General features: G+C 38.8%; 1 protein-coding gene across 1 annotated transcript in view; it reads left to right on the top strand.

Moving 5' to 3' along the window:
• The window catches only part of LOC109423748 (heparan sulfate glucosamine 3-O-sulfotransferase 5), a 186,048-nt gene that overhangs the window by 85,424 nt on the left and 77,075 nt on the right, over positions 1-23,549 (top strand). The window contains exon 2 of the mRNA XM_062852105.1: positions 16,878-17,541. Within this exon, the coding sequence (XP_062708089.1) occupies positions 17,477-17,541 (65 nt within the window). The 5' untranslated portion in view covers positions 16,878-17,476. The remainder of the gene's footprint in view (positions 1-16,877; positions 17,542-23,549) is intronic.

Raw genomic sequence — 23,549 nt, 5'->3', positions numbered from 1 at the left:
AAAGTTCATCACGTCATGTGTCGGCGCTAGTTCCAAATGCACATTTAGTTGATAATAAGTATTATTTTTTCATTTTTTGCATGTACACAAAAATTAACCATTCATCTTCGTCATCTTCGGTGTCGACATTTGTAATATTTTAGTCCAAATGAATAAATGTTTTGACTTAAATAATGGTTGCATGAATTTCTGGAAAAAGAGAGGGTCGGTAAAAGAACCATGCGGTAAGATCTTTCTTATTTATTTATCACGTGTTATTTTGTTAATACTTGTGAATCGATCGCGTTCAGCATAGTCTCGCGCGGAAACGCAAACTACAGATGCGTCGGTGTTTAGCATTGTGTTCTAATTATTTGCGAATTAATAACTTATGTAGGGTGGGTTTTGAGGCACAATAGATCGCGTTCGTCGTTCAAGGTTTAGAAGGGTTTTCTTCGCGAGCACACTCTTAATCGCGAATCAAAACATTACATTCGTTTACCAAGACGAAATCCACAACACATCTCCATTTCCCCTGTCCAAAGTCCTAGTGATTTCTCGTAGTAACCCAGAGAATTCCTCGGTTATTGGCCTAAGCGAGAATCACGTCATCACTTCCTTCCCTATTGTGGTACCTTGTGGTGTGCACATAATAAATTATTGTATTATTACGTTTAGCGTGTATGTTTACATTGAGTATCTGTCATATGTTGAGATGTTGTTATTGTTGTCTGGAGTGTGAATCATTGTATGTAATATTGAAGTATCGGTAATAAAGTGTATACAAATAATGAATACAGTTGTTGAATAATCATTATAAAGAAAGATTCTCACACCTATCCTCAATTGACCTGCATTCGGACGCGGCCGGCGCTGGTATTGCTTATTGAAAAGTATTGGGATACCAGCATTTACACAATGCAGAGAAAGCTAATCCCAAGCATCATCTGTTGGTGCTTTGTGTAAATGCAGTTGTCCTTGCAATATCAGAGAAGCAACCGCGGGCGGTCTATCATGCTCATGAATTGCGGCATGCATTCAGGTAGTCTCAGGTTTCTTTCTCAGCAAATCGCACTGTAACTAGTTTGAATGTGAAATTTGACAAACCTGTCAAATTTGTCTGGAAAGGAAGCTGAGTACTATAGGTAGTAGAGTAAACATAGATCTGCGGACATCACTGAGTGAAATGTTTCAAGCGTGCGAATAATATTTTTCAGGAGTGCGACTGTTGAATATGACGTCATGCGCTCCATTGTTGTAGTTGAAATCGTGACGTCATGCAAATTTTGACAGTTCGTTTGGATACAACGGATTCATCATCGACGGATCTATGTATACTCTACTATCTATACTGAGTACTCTTTGCGTCTACCACAACTATTTGGCCAAATGGGTTGTCGTCGTATTAATATCGCACTGCATTTGGAGCTATGACTTGCAGCTTACTGTCTAGAGTCTAGACTATTTAGACCAACCGCGCGTGACCATGAAAACACAGGTGACAGAGCACCTACAGAGCACAATGAACGAATTCTATGGAGTAGCGTGACTGTGACTAATGATGCTGATTGGTTGGAGAAGGTCAGGAAAAAGTTATTCAATTAAATATTGACCGCGAACTTGGGCAGCTGATAAACATTTCATACAGTGCCGGATAATGACCGTGACAATCACGCTCCATTCGGAGCCATCTGTGGCTTATCTCTAGCTGGTTCTTAATTATACTGTCGCAAGTGTTGCATAATTGTGCGAACCTATTGACAACGACATTTAGTAGGGATTCGGTTAGCCAAGCGGACAAGAAATCAGATCTTTATAAACAACGTTAAACCATATTTAAAAAAATCGACATTAACCAGCAGAGTAAACATCAAAACGTACGTTTATATCGAAGTGTACCTCCACATACTTTTTAAAACAGCTCAAGCAGACGAAATGGCATTTAAATGTACAATGTATGCACAACCCATTGAATCTGCATACAAAATTGAACCCATAGCCAGACCGTTTTAATTGGGTCAATTATTCATTTCCATCAGCGGAATTGATCGCTATAGATAAATCATTCCGCAAAAAGCAATCAAAACTTTCCCGTGTGTTTATTCTCTATTCGATCGGTTCGGCTGTTTTTGCCGGGAACTTTTCACATCAATTTGGAAACTTTAAATGGAAGCATGCATTGCATTTACACTTGGTACAAAGTAAGCATGCTTGTTATTATGCAATAGTTTGATAATTAAAGCACATAAAATGTCAGGAACCAACGAATGCAACAGTTGATGTCCGTTGCATGAGTTTACACAAAGCTCCTGAAGTATTTCCCTAAGAAGCAGCCAAACGAAGATTGATGGCGAATAATTGGGCTCGTTTGCCGAATTATGACTACAATTTGGCAACTCGTCTGCTACTTTAACCATAAAGATAGGGAAAACTACCTTCATATATAGAAAATCATCATCCACCTTGGATGGTTATTGATTTCGATGCTGTCAATCAGCGCCGCGGTGCATGCCGACGACCAACATGCAACCTCAACGATGATGCCCGAAACGGTTTTCATGTTCCATTGGCAAATTTTGGCCAAAGTTCATAGTGAGCGACGCGTTTCCTACCTTACCGTTTCCTACATGATTTTTCAGTTTCACGCGGATTTTGGCAGAAGCGAAAACCAAAAGCGAGTCGTTTACTTTCGTTTTCAGCAACAGGCAGTGGGATTCTTTTGTCAGAACACTTCCGGTTGTGGGCAGAGCTGTTTCGATGCAAATTGAAGATTGCATGTTCGCTCATGTTGCATTGCCATATATTTCGGGGGTCTACCATGAGGCCGTTAGTCCTTACAGGACACCTTTTTCTTTTCAGATTTCTTTTGGTGTTTTCCAGTGATCACCAGTGATCAGGACATCTTTTTCTGCCTTTATATTAACTGAGGCAAAGGGGCGTAATGGTCTTGGGGCTACTGCTTCTTAATCGAAGGTCGTCTGTCCCTCTGCCGTACATCCATTTCCTAAAAACACGCCGACATCCCAGTATGAATGGACTCAACAGTTTGCAGTGGGTAAGCGATTGCATTCATCACTCTTTCACCTTCCCAAAAATTGGCCTGCAGTCTTACTTAGCAGGCGTCATTCTTGCCTGGACTATCTACTCTAGGAGTCAACTTGTCGATCCACCTTCCTTTGGTGGCACTGTTGGCTGCTCGAGCCCGTATGAAGTTGATCATCAATATTAACTTCGGTTGTCTCAATTGGCTAAGAATAACACTATGGACCGCCTGTTCCGGTGGTAAGAGTTCATTAAACAGATGACCCCTAATTAATAAAGACATTACTCCATCTTCGGCCAGAGGCCGTACAGACTGAACATTACTAACATTAGACAACGGACAACACGTATAACACCCAATGGCCCAGTGGAGAATTTTCCGTTTGACGAAAAGTTTTCCCTACTGAAGCGGGAATCGAACCTACACTCCGAGGCTTACGAGACACCTAAACGACTGACGCCGCTAACCACTCGGCCACGAAGCCCACATCATGGTGTGATATGGGCTTACTGTACTTAAGAATGAATGGCTAGGGAGGGGGATCTAATAAAAACGTAAACGCTTACGGAGCCTGTGGAGTACCAGGGCGCCCTCCACAGTATTTTGCCCTTACTGTGCTAACCGGAGCAATGGTGCAGTAGACCTTGTGTTTTCCTGAGACAATCAGCAGCTCTTCTTCAGTCTCATACTTGAAGCTAAATACCTAAGAAGCGTGGAATTATAAAGATGTTGTTTATTATTTTGAAATTTCACCCGCATGGTATCGCATTATGCGATTTACACAGTGTGCAGTGTGTTCTGTGTATCCTCGCCTTTGGCGTTTTCCAATCGATACCGATCTGGTGTGATTGGTTGCTGAGATTGATAAGATTTTAGTCTTGCTTAGTTTGGGTACCCGAGTAGAAGTAAAAAGTAAATAGTTTTCAGATCTTACAATTTTCGGATGTTATAGATGAATGTGTCAAAGAACTGATTTTGATCTTGAGCAGTAATTTTCAGATCTTTCGAATTCTGGATGTTGCAGATGGAAATGTGAAGAGCTAATTTTGATCTTGAGCAGTATTTTTCAGATTTCTCAATGATAAATGTTCTATTGCAGAATATCAATACAGTTTCCACCCAAAATTTGCAAACTGACGTGATGGTATGGAAAATAAAAATGAATTAAGGCTCAATTAGGAATTGCATATTTTCCTAAACTAAAAGAGCACTTTTCTCTAGATGATTTCACATTTTATGCTCTTTCTCTGAATTGTTAACAAAGCTAGTCATCCAAACTTTAAAAACGACATGCGTAGAAACATGTTTGGTTTATTTTGCGCTTGAAACAGGACGAATTTCCACCAATAGGATGCAATCGGTGAAGTACTAGATTGTAGTAATGAGCTGAGTTTTTGTATGGTGACAAGGTAAATTCTCAATCTCTACAACGAAATGACGCAAAAAGCCTGGCTATTATGATTCCTGGCCTAACCTAATGGTGTTTGAGCAAAACTTTAGATAACTGTGTTATTGTTTTCTCTATTTCTTGCAACAAAGTTTTCCAAAGTTTCATTCCAACAGCACCAAATAAGGCAAGGAATCATAATACCCACGCCTCCTGCATAATTTCCTTGCAGAAACGGAGAATTTACCTTCTAGCCATAAAAAATCAGCTAAAAATCTAGTACATGTATGTACTTCACTGAACGTGCTCTATTGTGAACTGTCGCCCAGAAAAGCTTTGGAAACATTTAGAAGATCGTAGTCGTCACGCCTGTCGTCTGTTCGTAAACCCGAGGCAGAATCGCTACGCATTCGTTGCTTGAAACTCAAAAAGCTTGTCATCTGCAGCGGTTTGTTTTGTTGAATCTAGAAACAAACGGTCCGTTTTTCGAAATGGACGCATTTTACTTAGTGGGCCGATAAAGTTCCCAAATTGTACGGTGATTCATTTATTGGATTCTTACCACAAATGCAAGCTCGACATCGAGGTCAAGCTCATGTTGTCATCGGACTCAATTGGAAAGCCTCTGCTGGTTTACTCACAGTGAAATAAAATAATTATAAACTGGGATTAAGAAATCTATCAGATAAAATCATATTAAATTTTTATGCCTTTTTTTTAAAGAAAAGCAAATATCGATTATATGCATTTTTTTTGTGCCGATTACTAGAATTTTTTTTTGTTCAATTGCTGCATCCATAAACCCACTTATGGAAAATGAAGGCCACTTCTACTTCCTTTTTGTCCCAGTGCTCGTTTGTAAAATTTGTGGTGTACATAAGGGAACATCTATTTATTATGTAACGCTAAATTCGATATTTTTGATGGTTAGTTCATTAGGATCTGGCGGAATCCATAATGTGCTTTTGTATGATAACTCCAACTTTTTTGTATGGGTCGTAACGCTAGGCTGTAATCCCTATTCCCCTGGAGCGTTACAGAATTTATTGATCCCCTATCTCCTGAAGCGTAGCGTTATTTGGGGACGGCGCATAATGAAAGTTGAAACTTAACCTTCCGTTAATCGCGCTGTTGTACTTTGTACAACACATGAGAATTATCGACTGTTACTTTGAAACCATCTTTTCTATCGATGTCAACCCCAAATGTATTCTACAGGAATCTTATTTGGAATATTATGAAACCGTTTTTGAAAACAGTATAACTCCTTATAATGCGGAAAATTGAAAATCGCAATATGAAGAACGTACTATATTTAAGATAAGATAGACAGTTGAATGTGAATTAGTGTTTTTCAAAATCTAAAGGATCTAGAAATATGGTGTCTTCGGCAAAGTTACTTGGGATATCAAGGGCCTTTGCGAGGTGATCTGAGAAATTCAGATTTCAACCGATAGGCGGCGCTAGTGAGCATGTAATTTTTATATCCCATATAACTCAGGATCCTGAGTACTTAAAAAGATGGTGTCTTCGGCAAAGTTGTTTGGTTTGTTTAACACTAACTGATGGAGAACCGTTTGGTTTGAAACTCCACATGTAGGTGGCGCTAGTGGGCATTGAAATTTTATAACTCATACATCTCAGGACCCTGATTACTTAGAAAGATGGTGTCTTCTGCAAAGTTGTTTAGCAGATCGAACACTAACTGATGGAGAGCCGTATGATTTGAAACTCCACATCTAGATGGTGCTAGTGGGTATTCAAATTTTATAACTCATATGTCTCAGGACCCTGATTACTTAGAAAGATGGTGTCTTATGAAAAAGTTGTTTAGTAGATCAAACACTCACTGATGAAGACAAATATGACGTGCAATTTCACATCCAGGTGGCACTAGTGAGCATTCCAATTTTATACCTCATATATCTCAAGATTCTGAATACTTAGAAAGATGATGTCTTCGACATTGTTGTTTGATGGATAAAGGATGGATGTACTTATCCCGTGACATTGACAACCTTAAGATAGAGTATATTGAAATACGACGGTCAGATATTTTTAACTTCATGTAAAATTAATCAACCAAGTGCAAATTTAAACAAATTATAATCAACTAGTTGTGTAATTTTCAAATTTTGAAAATTTTCGAAAGTATAAAAATTTACAGCTCGTTGATTTTTTTCTAGATGAATAATACACGTTCATGCTTTTGCAAATTTACAACTAGCGTCTTCTGGTGGCAGAAGCACGAATCAAATGGTCAATCAACTGAAAGCACTTGATCTACCAACCAACCTTGCCTAAGATATCAACTTCCCAGGTAATCAGACTCGGAGATATATAAGATATAAAATTTACATACTCATAAGCACCACTTACTGTCGAAATATTGATTTCAACGACCCATCAACCAAATGCACTTAACCTATTTGACAACTTTGCCGAAACCACCATCTCTCTTCTAGTAATCAGGATCCTGAGAACTATTGCATATACATTTTTTATGTTCACTAGCGTCATCTAGTGGTGATATTACGATTCAAACGGACAACTATCTGTAAGTTTTTGATCTTTTAGAAAGTCGGCACGAGAGGTAACTTTTCCTCCATATGATCTTTGATCTACCAAACAACTTTGTCGAAGACACCATCATTCTGAGTAAAGTGGAGCTTCGTGGCCGTTTGGTTAGCGTTACCAAGCGTGTTAACGCACCATGCTATCCACTGGTGCATGTAATATATGTCGTGTCCATGGTCTAGTGTTAAGTTCTGTTCAGTCTGTACAGCCTCTGGCTAAAGACGGTGTCCCGTGCCATTTTAATCGGGATCTTGAGCTACATGAGATTAAAAATTTACATGCTTACTAGCGCCTCCTAGTGGTGGCATTTGAAATCAAACTGTCACTCATCTATAAGCCCTTGATATACCAAACATCTTTGCCAAAGACACTATCTTTCTAAGTAATAAGGGTCCAGAGATACATAATATATAATATTTACGTGCTCACTTGCGCCGCCAAGTGATGAAATTTCAAATTAAACTGCGAATGGTACTTGACCTAGCAAACAACTTTGTCGAAGACACCATCTTTCTAAATTAGCAGGTTCCCGAGATACATAGGATATAAAATTTATTTGCTCACTAGCGCCGCCTAGTGGTCCACCAATTTTCAATTAAACGGCCAATAATCTGTAAGCCGTTTACCTACCAAACAACTTCACCGAAAACACCATCTTTCTAAGACATCAGGATCCTGAGATATAAGATATAACATGAAATTGCTCACTAGCGCAGCCTAGTGGTGAAATTTCAAATTAAACTGCAAATCATCCATGAGTCCTTGACCTACCAAACAACTTTGTCGAAGACACCATCTTTCTAAGTAATCAGGATCCCGAGATACATAGGATATAAAGTTTATTTGCTCACTAGCGCCGCCTAGTGGTGGAATTTCCAATTAAACGGCCAATAATCTGTAAGCCGTTGACTTACCAAAGAACTTTGCCGAAGACACCATCTTTCTAAGACATAAGGATCCTGATATATAAGATATAACATGATATTGCTCACTAGCGCCGCCTAGTGGACGTATTACGAATCAACTTTGTCAGCATCAAGTAGCCCATGAAATTTACAACAACTTTGCCAAAGACAGTCCTCCTCTAAACAATCAGGATCCTTAGATATTTCAGAATGTATGGGTGTTGTATAAAGTACAACGCGCGACTGCTCGCGTTACAAAAATTGGCGCGAGTACTGAAAGGTTAAAATGATTTTTATGCGCAATGTTGGGAAATTTCGACATTTATACATCGGGTTGCACTAGTCTTTCCAAAGATCAAATTAATTACTAATTTTGAAATCATATCACGATGAGATGTTGAGCAGATATTTGGTAACTTTTTAAATATCTCATCAATATCATATTAAGATATGACATCAAAATTTGATCGTTTTAAGATATGATTATGATATTCACGTCTACCCGGGTAGTGGCTACGGTTAGGATAACTCAGATCAATCTTCAGCATGAAAGAACAACAACGATCAATATCTTTGCAGACTTATGCAATATGGTATAACCCAAGTGACCTTAGTCCAAGAACCTTACTTTCGTAAGGGGAATGTCTATCTAGGTAACCATGAGTGTTTACTACTTACAGTAAAAATGAAATGGCAAAATCGCGTGTCATGCCGCGAGCCTGTGTGCTTGTCAACAACGCAATCGTTTCTACATTCATCTCTGAGCTAACCACAAGAGATGTATGTGCTATCACAGTTGATGTTTCTGTTGGAAATCTCAACAGGAAATATGTCTATTCAATAAAAAGAAAATCGGGTTAAGTACGGTTCCTTTGAATTCCACTAAGAATTTGCATCCTTTGACAGATACGTATTTCGACCTCAACTGTAAGGTCGTCTTCAGTGTCTTGTACTTGACTCGACTCAAGTACAAGACACTGAAGACGACCTTACAGTTGAGGTCGAAATACGTATCTGTCAAAGGATGCAAATTCTTAGTGGAATTCAAAGGAACCGTACTTAACCCGATTTTCTTTTTATTTACAGATATTCCCCTAACAAGCCCAGGTTAATCATCATCAATATGTCTATTGTTCGGTGTATTTACCGAATGATGAACCGTCCCCTACGGATGCGTCAAACAAAGGCCTTCCGCTAATTGTTGGCAGTGATGCTAATGCTCACCATATTATCTGAGGCAGCTCGGACATTAATTTGAAAGGTTCCAGTTTGATGGTACAGATCTTGGATTACTTAACATAGGCTACCGCCCAACATTCATGGTATCTGCTAAAGGTGAACTGTTAGACATAAAGCTTTGTTCTAACAGAATTAGTGTCAGATGAAGAAACTTTATCTGACCATCGCTACATCTCTTTTGAACACTTATTTTAACTTCGCAAACTTTGCTTTTCAGGAATCCCCGGTCAACCAACTGGGATGTCATCACTGATTTGATTGCGGCCAAATGTCATGGATACTCATCATCCCGAGCAAAGTCCAACAACAAAATTACAGCAAATCGAAAACATGATTTGTATTCAGCAACAAATTGATATCACATTTTGATATCATTTAATCTCTACTTAATTTGATTTCAAATTTTGCTTTCGGTTTGCTGTCATTTTGAATTAATGTAAATATTTAGTGTTACAATATTTTTTAAATCTTTTAGTAAACTATGTGAAGTAATTCCAGGGATATATCATTAGTGCAATTGTATTATAGCATTTAGAATTTGATATCAACCGAAAAACTCTACATTTAACGATTTTTCATTTTTCTTGCGCTGATAACAAATCAAAATTAGTTTTCAATTTGCTGTCAGACTTTGCTCGGGATCCATTGACACTCCAAGTGGTTTAGATGATGCCGTTGATACTACAACGGCCCTCATAATGGAGGCTTTTGGAGAAACTTGCCCTCTACTGTCTGTGAAGACCACAAGAGGAACCTCTTGGTGGAACTCTGATCTGGCCAAGCTCAGAGAACAATGTAGAAAGAGTTGGAACAGGCGACGTTCGGCTGGACCGGAGGCTTTCAGGACAGCTCGCAAGGTCTACCAGAAAGCTCTTCGGTCGGCTGAACGATCCGGCTGGAAAAAACCTTTGTACAAATGTTTCCAGTTTTAGTGAAGTCAGACGGTTGAACCAAATCCTTGCAAAAACTATGGATTTCCAAGTGAACAAACTTCGATTGCCAAAAACGACTTCACTTCCTCTGATGAGGAAGTTCTGGAATGCTTAATCAGCACACACTTCCCTGGATGTGTGGATATTACATCTTCGGATGAACCTGATGTCTTTTCGTGTAGTTATGATTCACTGGCTTCGGCTCGGAGTATTGTAACTATAGAATCGATTGAGTGGGCACTTAATAGCTTTGCTCCTTTCAAATCTCCTGGGGCAGATGGGATTTATCCTATTTTGCTTCAGAAGGGATTTGATAATTTCAAACATGTTTTGAAAAAAAAAATACTTGTTTGCAGTTTTGATACAGTTTTGATTCCCAAATCCTGGCGGGATATTACTGTGAAGTTTATTCCGAAAGTGGGTCGTGCGTCGTATGAAGAAGCAAAGAGTTTCAGACCTATCAGTTTGACATCTTTTCTTCTGAAATGCTTAGAACGCATTGTGGATCATCACATCCGTGATGTTCATCTGGCCAACGTGCCTCTTCATGTGAACCAACATGCCTACCAATCTGGTAAGTCCACTGTGACTCTTTTACACAAGGTTGTTTACGATATCGAGAAAGCATTCGCTCGAAAGCAATCTTGTTTGGGTGTTTTCTTAGATATCGAGGGTGCTTTTGACAACGTACCTTTCGATGCTAGATTGGAAACCGCACGGAGTCATGGTATATGATTTCCAATTGGATTTACCAAATACTCAGAAACCGACATCTCTTCTCAATATTGCGTCAAACAGCGATTAGGAAATTGAGTGTTTGTGGATGTCCCCAAGGGGGAGTCTTATCACCACTTTTGTGGAATCTCGCAGCAGATGCGCTATTGAGGCAACTCAATAATAGCGGATTTCCTACTTATGGTTTTGCCGACGGCTATCTAACATTGTTAGTCGGTATGTGCATCAGCATCCTTTTCGACCTGATGCAAAGCACCCATCAGGTAGTTGAGGGGTGGTGTCACCAAAATGGCCTTTCATTAAATCCGAGTAAAACATCTATTGTTCAAGAGGTGGTCCAAGGGGTTGGAGGTTGCGTAGGTCATACCGGTGCTCTGCGGTCGATCTCGCCCCTTCTATCGAATAAGTGGCTATAACATGCTGGTAGCGTCGCTGTCGTGGCATCGGTGTACCGGGTTGAATCCGAGCTCGTGGATGGAAGGGAGGCGTCGGCAAGATTCGGGGCTGGTGGAAGCCCCATGTCGGCTAGTCTTTTCGTGTGCCAGTTGATAAGTTATTACTTGTAAAACGGTCAAATTGCGCACATCGCAATCGGTATCAGTTCTAAATATTTTTTTTTGCTTAAACGTTTATTTTAGGCTCATGCGCCAATAGGCATAACGGAGCCGAACTCATTTGAAACTTTTTTTTTACAATTTCAGACTTCGATCTTATTGACTATGTTAGATTTGGGGAACCATAAAACTCGCGGTTGGGTCAAGGTTAATGGAGACAATAATATTCGAGGAAGGGATAGGATGCTGGGGGCTTTTCGTTGACAATTCGCAGCGTGGTGTGGCGTATTGCTGCTGGTCAAACGTAGAGTGGAGAAACGACAACCTGTAACGATACAAACAACAAATTTCCGAAGGGACACGAGGTGGACAAGTGGAACAACAAGACGGGGGTATCAAACAAAGACTTCAGCTTGTTTCAAAAAGTCATACACAAGCTTCATGTACTCATGATCGAGTTTGCCCAACACGTCTCTAATGTCTTCCTTTTCTAGTTTCCCTCGGGCCCTGAGGAAGGCACATAAATCGGATCTGACAATACCATATTCGGGGCATTCCCACACAACATGGTTGATATCTTGATAGCCTGCACCACAGCTACAACGATTGCTATCTGTGAGCTCTATTCAATAGAAATGCGAGCCCAGGGAGTAGTGATTGGACATAAGTCGACACATTATCGACACATTCTATCGAAACTGACTTGACCAAACTAACTTGCAAAAATTTTTGGAATATGCTCCGATTGGAGCGGATCTGGGATTCCACGGTTTTTTTGCAACATGGACAGATCAAAAAATATAGTGGAATTGGAGAAGTCTTGGAAACAATCACGGTTGAGAACATTCGAAGAAAGGTTAACCTTCAGAGTCATGTATGAGTAGTAGATTGTCATAAACTTTGATGAATTCGTTCGATCAGCTTTTCAAAGTTTTCAATTACCAATGGATTCAGCACTTCACAGCGGATGAGGAACCTTAACGACAATTCCACGAAACGATCTGATAAAGGGAGTACTGCTGCTAGTACCTCCAAACTCATTTGTGATGGATTCGGTTACACCGCGCATGTAACCCGAAATGCAATACGTGTGCATCGTTCCTACCTTCCCGTGGGAACCATGCGATCTCAGCATTTATATATATGCGCAGTTACTCGGACCTTTGCGCGTACATACATTAGAATAAGATAGTTTGAAATACAATAAAACAGTCTGAACCAACCTACCGAACGAGTCGGTCATATCTAAGCCAATGATGACAACCGGTATAACACATTGTATGCGTCGAGTTCATGCAGCCTAACGCGATCCGAAGACAACGATACTGGATACGCTCTAGCTTCAGGATGTGTGATTTCGCGGCGGACTGAAAGTAAAAGCTACCGTATTCGAGAACCGACAGTAACGTTGTACGATAGAGCTTTATCAGATTTTCGGGGTGGGCACCCCACCATGTTCCGGTGAGTGTACGCATGAAGTTGATTCGTTGTTGGCACTTCTGATACAGATAATTAATATGCTTTCCCTAGGTGCCTTTAGGGTCGAACCAGACCCCAAAATACAAATGTGAAAGACCTTGAGTGAGTTCCTTACCCAAAAAATTGAAGCTCTAGACCTGCTGGATCACACTTCCTAGAAAAGAAAACTAACTCAGTTTTCTCCGGAGAGAATTTGATACCCAGCTTTACAGCCCAAGCAGACAAATTGTCCAAAGTATCTTGCAATGGTCCTTGCAGATCTTCCGTCTCTGGTTCGGTGATAGAAACCACGGCATCGTCCGCAAGCTGTCGTAGCGAGCAATTTGCCACGAGACATTCGTCGATGTCTCTAACGTAAAAGTTTAAAGAAGGAGGCTTAAGCATGAGCCCTGGGGGAGACCCATGTAACAAATTCGTGAAGTTGCCGAGGTTCCATGCGAGAGAAACATGTACTTCTCAGACAACAAATTGTACAAGTAGTTGTTTAAAATCAAAGAAAGCCCACACTCGTGGAGTTTTTTTTTTTAATTTTTATTTCTGTGTATTTTAACTTATGCTAATTCTACACTTGTGGAGATTGTCTGAACGGACATTAACGCAAACTGCATCAACAATACTGAACCCATTTGCTCTTTTTGAGCGTAGGCCAGTTAAATCTCTGTAGAAAGCAGCGCCAGACAATCGCTCGTTCCCTTGCCTTTGCGGAAATCGAATTGAGTATCTGAAAGAAGGCCGTTCGATTCAACCCATGTGTCGAACCGATGGAGAACCATCTTCTCTAACAGCCTCCGTAAGCACGACAGCATCGCAATAGGAAGGTACGAGTTGTGATCCGACGCGGGCTTCCCGGGTTTTTGAATGGCAATAACCCTCACTCGTCTCCAGTCATCCGGAACAGTGTTGCTCTCCAAGAATAGATTGAACAAATTCAACAAGCGCCTCTTCGCGGCGTGTGGGAGGCTTTTGAGCAAGTTGAACTTTATTCTATCCATTCCTGGGGCAGAGTTGTTACATGACAGATGCGCGACTGAGAATTCTAGCATCGAAAAGGATGAATCCATCACATTCCTTTCGGATGAATAACGACGAATATTCGCTTGTACTTGGACCGAATCCGCACAGACTTTCTTTGCGAAATCGAACACCCATCGAGGCGAGCTTTCTCGATCCTCATTTACCGACACCACGTTGCGCATTCTCCTTCCGAGCGTCCAGAGAGTCCACATTGACGTCTCCCGCGATAAACCGTTGATGATATTCCTCCAATAACCGCGTTTCTTCGCCTTCACGAGGTTCGTGAATTTATTGTGAAGAGAGGAATACCGCTCGTAGTTCTCCCGTGCACGGCGCTTCCGGTAGATCTTAAACGCGGCGGATCTTTTGCGATATGCTCCGGTACATTCTTCATCCCACCACAGTGTGGGGGGTCTTCGCCGTATCGATGTTCCCGGAACCGGTTTGCGCTGCGCTTGTAGAGCACTTTCGACGATTACCCCGGACAAGAATTGGTATTCTTCCTGTGGTGGAGGAACGTCCCCCTAGGATCAACCAAGGTGTAGGCACAGCACAGCATATTACGGCAAGAGCTCTTCGTAATACTCCAGCGCTAGAGGGCGGTATATACACACTGGCTACACTGAAACTTTTACGCTGTATAGAAACATGACATGCAACTATTTCAGTGTCGTTTATCGGGGGGAAATCAATTCTATAAAAGGGATGGAGCTTTTTGATCCCCAAGATCACCCCTCCATATCCATCTCCTCGATCACAACGAATAATATTAAAATCGTGGAAAAAGACATCTTTATTGGAAGTTAGCCATGTTTCACTAAGAGCAAATATGTCACAGCGTGTGATGTGGACTAAAAATTTGAACGCATCTGTATTTCTGATTAGGTTTCTATAATTCCACTGTAGGATTTCAATCATATCTGCGACCTAAGTGGACAAGTTAGCCATCGAAAGATGTGAAAGATTCAAGAATAGGCCATTTTTGAAGCCAGTTGCTTCAGAAAAGGTCTCTCAAAAGGAAGTGCCATGTTTATCAAACTTCTTCTTATAGCAGGGAGACATTAATCGTTTCGAAGATGATATCCACTATCCCAGAAGGAGTCAATTTTCCGGAAGGGTTGACTGGATTCTGTCGACGTTCCTGTTGACTAGTTTGTTGGTTTTCTGAGCGAAAAACTGGGGCGACTGGGGTTTTAGATGCACCCGGAAGTAGTTCTAAATATTTGCTGTGAAGCTGGAATTCTATTCGCCTTTTGAGGACAAAGGGAGTGGTAAGGCCACCTGAAAAGCAAGCAACGCGCCTCTCTTCCTTAAAGAGCCCAAAGAATTTTCTATGCAAAGGATAAGCTGAATAATTTCCTCTGAACTGCAATCAAACCCTTTAGAGTTGAGTCTACTGCTTTCTGTTGACTCGAATATCAATGCTGTGCCGGTACATCATTTGACAAATTTCAGATAAAACTAATATGAAGAAGTTTTCCATACGTTTGTATTTCGAAAAATGTTTATCTATGTACCTAGAGAGTTAAGCATCCTGGCAGCGAATGTTCCCACCGCTGGCCACGAGACTGGTTCCGATTGTCCGGACAGCCTATTTTTTTATGTCACTTGTGCGGCCACACCTTTTTCTTGCTTAACCCAAATGTTACAGCAGCATCAAATCCCAGTACCTATTGTTATGGTGGGCAAGAGCTGCCAAGCCAGTTGGGCGCCAGGTCCATTCCCAAAGTGTGCACTCTTATCGCTTATGCTTTGCACAAAGTACAATGTTTCCTATTCAAGTAAATAGGAAAGTGTTGCTCTCCTTTCGGTACAACGGCACGGGAAGGAAGGGGGCATAAACCAGTTTCCACATTCATACAATTATGTTAATGCAAATAGCGGTCTTTGCCTCGTATCCTTGCAATTAGCGGAAGGTAGACGAATGCAAAGCGATCGAGTTAATTGTAGTGCCAGGTATTTATCGCCATCGTTAATACTACTACTTTTTGGATTTTTTCTGGATGTAGCAAAATATACAGTCGTATGTATAGTTTGATACATAGCGAGTTTTTCCAACATTACCGTCACTATTAGTTGCACCGATCAGGGATGAAATAGTGTAGGATGAGGAGTACCAAAATTTTTCAAATTTAAATTATGTCAACTTAAGGTCTCGAGCAGGGGAAAAAACTCAATAATAGTATATTTTGATACGGAGATCAAAAAGTGATACTTATTTATTTGAGATAAGAGGTAAAAGTACTGAAAAGAATATCTCATATTAACTCCTGGAACATCGTCATCATAGCACATTTAGCTCTTGGTAAGATCTAACCAATAGCAGTGAGCATTTTGATTGATCTTCAAATATCAATTTTGCTATTGGTTAGATAGTTCAAGAAAAAAATTTTGTTATTATTTTCAGTACTTTTATTTCTTATCTCAATCAAACCAATATCACATTTTGATCGTGAGTACTTGACCTCTACCCGGGGAGAATCAAATAATCGCGAGAAGGAATAGTTACAATTAAGTTGCAGAAAACACACTAAATAACTGTGATTTTATTTTCTTTCTCCAGGCTGAGATTTTAGAGCCGTTACATATTCTCCCGATACGGCGCCCCAGAGTGACTGTGCTAAATAAAACCGACATTGGATTACCCCGAAGGCCACAATCCTCTTCACCTGACTGATGTTGCAACGAGAGTGGATTGTCGCTTTCTTTCTTCCTTTAGTCAGGTTGCATTTCCGTTTTTCCCATTAGTGCAGTAATGGTGCGGGTCACCATAGTTGGCTTCAGGACTAAGGGGAAATAAGGGCAGTAGTACATCTCGACATCTGAACATTCTGCGAGAAATTCTCTTCGAGTTTCCCACAATTTCAGGAGATCTAAAAATTCTGGCATGGTTTTGGTAACCAAATTCTTCCCTTTCGTCTTTATCTATTTTCCTACTATCGCTCATGAAATAGTACCCGTTTGATAACATTTTCCAGAAATCAATGATGGCTAATGTTTTCCCATTTTCTTCTCCCTGTGGTTTATTTTTAGGTTAACATGGAACCTTCGACGGAAACGGATACATATCAAATCGAATGCCTCGTTTGTACGTATATACAACAAGAAGAATAGTGTAAGTTCCAGTAGAGTGCAGGTGGTGTTGCCGTAACCAGTAGCTTTAAAATCGAAATGAATTAGAAGTCTCGGTGAATCGGAGGAAATCGATTTCAATACCTATACATATCAGATAAAGTGGCTTTCCATTATAGCAGTGAACGTGTGCAACCTGCGGGGTGAAGCGATAGGCCAAAGCCGGAAGCAATGTGAGATAAAAATCAAATAGCATCTAAATGAAAAAGTGCCAGCAAAAGTTTCGTCCGAAAGCTTGAAAGCAAGTGAGATAGAGAAAGGCGGCTTTTTGAAAAGCTCTCAGTGAGTGTTCGATTGCCAGTCGTTATAAATGAATGGGGTACTAATATAGTAAGAAGAATAAGAAGAAAAAATCAATCATCAAATTGCATCCCGCCACCTCCGGAGCAGCTTCTTGTTGTTGTTGGTGCACGCCACCCAACGGCACCCGATGCATTCCCAGTGCAGATGGAATCAGCGGAAACGGAAATACTAGGAGATCGTTTCTGCTGCTCACACCGATGCCCACAAAACGACGCGGTGATCAATTGAGGGATTGCTCCGTTTCGTTGCCATTGGACATTCTGTAAGTGCTTTGCCTCCGGCACCATCACTACTGGTTGGGTTCCAATAGAGACCAGCATTTTAATCAAATTACTTTTTCATAATCTATCCACGGATCTATGTAGCATCAGCAGAGGATTGGTTGAAGCTTGTGATTTCGATTGACACGTATATCTAATGCTATGTGAAACAAAAGTTTGACGTTGGATAAAAAGTAGATTTTTTTTTTCAAGTTTGGGAAATGACAGCATTGGCTGTTTTTTTTTATCGTCAAGGGGATAAAGGAAGTCTCTAAGCGTTCACTGGTACTAGACACATCAAGACCGCAAGGTTACTTAAGCGTTACCCAGCCTACCGTTACCCTTATTTACCTTGTTCAGGGTGATTAGCCTTTACATGCCTTAGCTTCCATCGGGAGTTGATTCGACGGAATGAGTTGAGACATAACTCAGTGCCATAACCTTTTCAACTTTCAACCGATTTCTAAATTTTTCGTATGTCACAAATTAAATTTCGAATAAACTTGTTGAACTTTTTTTTTCAAAGGAGCGCAAAATATGAGTTTTTGAACATTTCCCTTATTTTTTTGCCAGGAAAAGAAATAGCTCTAGGACCCGATAAGTTTTTAATCGCTTGACCAATTTCAAATCTTTTAGCGTGCTTTTGTTGATATTTGTACTGCCTATCTTTGTCCTGAACGAACTAGGGTAACGGTCGAATTTTGGACCCCTAGAGGACATTAGTTTGAATTTAAGTCAAAATCAAACAGATTCAGATGATATTACACATAATGATGATGTTAATATGATCGTAAAAGCCTCCGCAGTCCATAAAAAATATCCACAAGGTCTTTTCGGGCTGAAAATTTGATGAAAATAACTGATTTATGAAGCATCAGTTTTCACTGTCTTGGACACCCCAATCCATTTTGAACCCTCTTAAATATATATTTTGGACACCCGGTGTTTAAATCCGTTTAAAACTATTTTCGAAGAATCTGCCACATGAATAAGCTGGATCTCATCCTAATTACTTGATTGACAAAGGCTGATTAGACGAACTTTGCGAATTTAATGCGTTAGAATGATGAACGTTTTTGTTTACATCTGCAAGTTTCCTGCGACACTCGCACGGATGGCTTGATTGATAAAATTTAATTTCAAGACGATTGTACCCAAGTAACCAGTAAGCATTTAAAATAGCATTCCTTCAGCATTATAGTAGCCTTTACGACAAGGCGTTTAATGCTAATTAGCCGTATACCCGACTAGATGGACATTACAAAATTATAACAAGTTGTGTTATTTTGTTACAATAAATTTTCATAACAAAAGTTGTTATAAAACATGTACCGTTAGTAGTTAAAATAACAAAAATCCTAACAAAATTCCCACTGAAAAGAACAAAAATGTAATAACTTGTGTTATGATCATATCAAAAATGTTACAAATCTTGTTCCATGAAATAAGATAGATTTTAACAAATTTATAACAAATTGTGTTATAATATCGTTGACATTTTTAGGGTAAAAACTATTTTTTATACTCATTTTTTGGAGAAATATTTTTAAGTGTGTTATTCTATTTTTATAAAAAGTAAGCAACCTTAAAAAAGTTTCCACTTCATTATAAAATTTTCGGTTTCGAACGAGATTCGAACCAAGACACCTACCATTGGTAGATTTCTGGCGCCTCTACCAATGAGGCCATCACAGCACTTGAAGTGAGCGGTGATAGAAGCTTTACTGGTTCTACGTATTGCCAGTTCCCTCATTCAAATCCTTGTTTGTCAGACGTACACGAGCGGGGTAGTATGACGTCACATTGAGCTCTTTGACACATAATAGACTTGATTTGTCGTTAGTGATTTTGTTTCAATCGATCACAATTATATCATATGCAGTTATGATAACAAGTGTAGATATAATTTAGTTATTTTTTTCTAAATTTTATTTTATTTTAAGCAATGAAATGGAATCATCTATTAAGTATATCGTCACGTTTGGAGGAGGCAGGGAGGGTTGACAATTTCCAATTTTAGCATGACGTACCTGATGGATGTTCCCTAAGGTCGAAGAAAAATTGGTAGAATAAACAAATTCCATGATTAATTTAGCAGAATTAGTTAGGGGATTCACTTAACAGATTGAATCACTGCGTAAGAGTGCGTGAGCCATGGTTTTGTGATTATTGAAATGTTTCATGAAATTGTGAATAAAATAATCCAAGATTGCCTTGGTGATAGCAACGTTTAATGAGGATGAAAATTAATCAGTGGTTTATGCTGTTAAGTGAATCCCCCTAGTAACATAGTTTGCACCTTTTAATGTTAATTATAAAGTTCCATTTTTGCTTTCTCCGCGTTCAATAACATTCACTACTTCGTATATGTACTTTTTCGACGAAATTAGAGCAACAATACTGTTTTGGTATTTTCTGTAATCGATCTCTTGTTTTCGCGTGTAAAGATACGTCATTTGTGTAAAATGCAACTCAAAAGTATTGGAAGGCAAACAAAACATAGTTCCATGTAACAGATTTTTTTTCATCTGGTCACAAACTGCCGCACATGCAAAATCCGTTATGTTACATAATATGACTTTGGGTATTATCGACAGATTTGTTCTCTTCGTCATGAGTTATATTTCTTTGTTCTTAAGGTGCCATTAGACTGTTTGTCGTTATGCCAAATATTTGCCAAGTCCGAAATTTATCCGTGGTTGCTGTGATTCACGTTGTGTGGGCCATTTGTTGGGCTTGTTTGGCCAAATATTTGTCATGTCTAATGAGACCTTTACTAGAAGTTCAGCTAAAAAAACAACGAATTACCATCATTTCAAATAACATAAGAAACTATTTCTACAAAATCAAGTTCACAGTCTTCCGATAACTTTCAAACTGTTCATCCCATCATGTGAGTGTCAAAGAGAAAGTTTTTGGGATATTCAAATGTGTTAGAATTACCACAGTGTTGTTGATAGAGCATTACGAATTAATTATGAGGGAGCATTTTCTTGCATATTCAGAGTCTCATGAAATTAAATTCCAAATATTTATCTCCAAAATGATTACTTTTAGGCAGATTATTATTAAAAAGGCAACTATTCCAGATTTGGATTGGAGTGAAAAAAATAATCAAAAAAAAAAAATAGAAGACAGATAGTTGTGAATTATTTGATTTTCAGCTATATATATCCAGCTTACGGTTTGTTTTGATAATAATTTTTATTATGATATCCCATAACGATAGCTTCAAAGCACTGGTGGCAGATTATAACTAGATGATAACAAGTTCTGTAACATTTTTCATAACAAATATGACGTCGTATGCAAATTACGCAACGCTCAAAGGAGAGGGGGAGTACAACCATACCTTGTAAATTTTAGGACTTTATGCAAAAAAAAAAGCGGAGTGTTAAAACCTTACAATTTTAGCGTTGCGCCATGAATAAATGCTACAAAAATGATCAAACTATTTCGCGTCAATACAAAAAAAAACTAACAAATTTTGATATTTTTTTGTTGCAAAAAATATATCAAATATTACAATAAATGTGTCACGAAATTATGTTATAGGCAATTATTTTCATATTCATAATATAACAAATGTTGTTATACATCTGTTTGAATAAATAATACTAGTTTTGTTATAATTTTGTTTCTAAAATTATAACAAATTTTGTTACAATTTTGTTATGGTTATTCACCTATAAGAATCCTTAAAACAAAATTATATCAAATTCTGTAATTTCTAACAATGGTTGTTATAATTTTGTTATAATCTTGTTACGTGCTTCTGGTCGGGTATGCGCCTATAGTGCTACCTTACAGCAGGTTTTGGCAAAATAACGGGCTGTCTTAGTGCTATCCCTTCAGGAACGTCGTGACGAAATGTCAAAGAAGCGTAACGCCTCGTCGAGCAAAAAAAAAAAACAAAAATAGATTGACGTCTGCTTCTCGTTTTCTCAGCCTGCTTCCCGCTTCATCGTCCTTTCATATTCCAGCCGGTGCTAGGTGGTCCTTTTTCGCTGATTTTTGTAGTGATGTAGGTTTGAACTTACGATCCGGAATCATATCTGCTTCTGATTTTGTTGTTCCTGATCCACGATGCTAAAGCTGTTCCGGTGGCGTGCGTTGATTTAATCGCCAATATAAAGAATGGTTCGAAAACAGCTTCAGATTCAACATCAAGAACTTGTTTCATTGAGATGTTTCATTGTGGTAAAGGATTACGATCCCTTCTTTTTAATATCTGTGGAATATGATTCTTTCTTCCCTCTTTCAAACAATTCTATGATCCATCAAAGCATCCACCTATTCGGCACACATTTTCCGACGAAATGATAAATAATTAGTGATTTTTTATGGACAAATTCCCAAACCAATCCAGCTGCAGTAATGTTTTCTTTGGTGCTTTTGGATGAGTAGAGGAAAATGAAGAAACAAATAAGATGCACAAATTTGTAAACAAAAGCATATATGCTCTATGTTATAGGCTCTGTAAGAGAGAGACAATATGTGTTGCCAAATGCGTAACATATCTCCCAACCTTTTTGCTCCTAGCATTTAAAGAGCAGTTGAAAAGCATTTTGATTTCTCCCAAGTGAAAACACTTCAAGCAGTTGAAATGCTAATTAACAGCCAAAAGCTTTTGAGCAGCACAGCTTCCCGGGTAGAGCTTAATGGCAAAAGAATGGCAAATTTTACCATTAAAACAAAATGTTTGAATGGCAAAATGTGTTATTTGTTTGTTTGAAATAAGAGTTAAAATAACAAAAATAATAACAAAATTTTGGTAGCAGAAAAATTTAAAAATAACTTATTTTGCCATTATAATAACAAAGTAATGGTAAAGCATGCGAATTAAATTGAAGAACAAAATAAGATATTATTGAGATATTGATAACAAAATAAGACCCAAATTAATTGTTATCGGTAAATAACAAAATATGACATTCTTGAGTTATTGATAACAGAATAAGAACAAATTTAGCTGTTTATGTGGCGATCAAAATAATGGTAGGTTTAGTTGTTCAAATTCAATTTTAAAATAATGGTAGATTCAGTTATTATTTCAAAGTAGCAGAAGGAAGGTAAAATGAGCTATTTATTTATTTTTCTTCAATAAAATTTAAGTTCATCAATCAATGTAAAAACAGTATTATTTTGTGTATACTCTTTAATTGTTTGAGTTCTAAATTAACATAAATGAATTACCTACATCGGCTGTTTTCCTACTCTCCGCATCGACCAATGTGGCGCTAGCTTCTATGCGCGAAAAATCGCTAAAAGTAAATCGCAAAAATATTGTATGGCGAATACCATCTAAAGGCATATTATTCAAGGTGGAACACATTATTCGAAAAAATATTTGGTAGTAGTTGTGCACAATGGTGACCACTATTAAGCCTACCAAATATTTTTTCGGGAAAAGCTTTGTATTTCAAGTAATTCAAGTTTAGATGCATTTCGCCATACAAAATTAAATTGATTTACTCCTGCTGATCAACTGTGGCTGCGCGCAAAGCGGGTAGTCCATTGATGTGCATCAAATAGCATCCATTGCGAATCAAACACACAGCGGATTTGTTTACTTTTGCGAGATACGTCGAATTGAAAAGTTATGCTTGAAACACAGACAAACAGACGTAACACTTCGAACAATTTACGATTCAAATCATAGTCACGGAAACATATTCGCCCAATGCTAAAAGGACTATGTTTGGCCAACCACCAACTAGGTGGCGGTGGTGAGCAAACGTCAAACTCGAACAAAAACTATGCGAGCGCCACGGTTGGGCAGTTGGCCAACTATCAAATTTTGAAGAAGATCGTTAAATCGGTGAACGATGGGAATTATTATCAGAGTGTTACGTCTGTTTGTCTGTGCTTGAAATATACAATATAATAGTTAATGGTATATTAAGAGTAAAATATGTTATGGTGCCTAATGTTTATAAATAATTTCTCACAATATCAAAATAATGGCAAAATTAGCTAGGAATGTAACTTATGTTATTGTTTTGATATT

The sequence above is a fragment of the Aedes albopictus genome, chromosome 2 (assembly GCF_035046485.1).
Source record: "Aedes albopictus strain Foshan chromosome 2, AalbF5, whole genome shotgun sequence".
In the NCBI taxonomy this organism is placed as follows: Eukaryota; Metazoa; Arthropoda; class Insecta; order Diptera; family Culicidae; genus Aedes; species Aedes albopictus.
The sequence above is the reverse complement of the archived record's forward strand: the minus strand, read 5'-3'. Positions and strand labels throughout refer to the sequence as shown.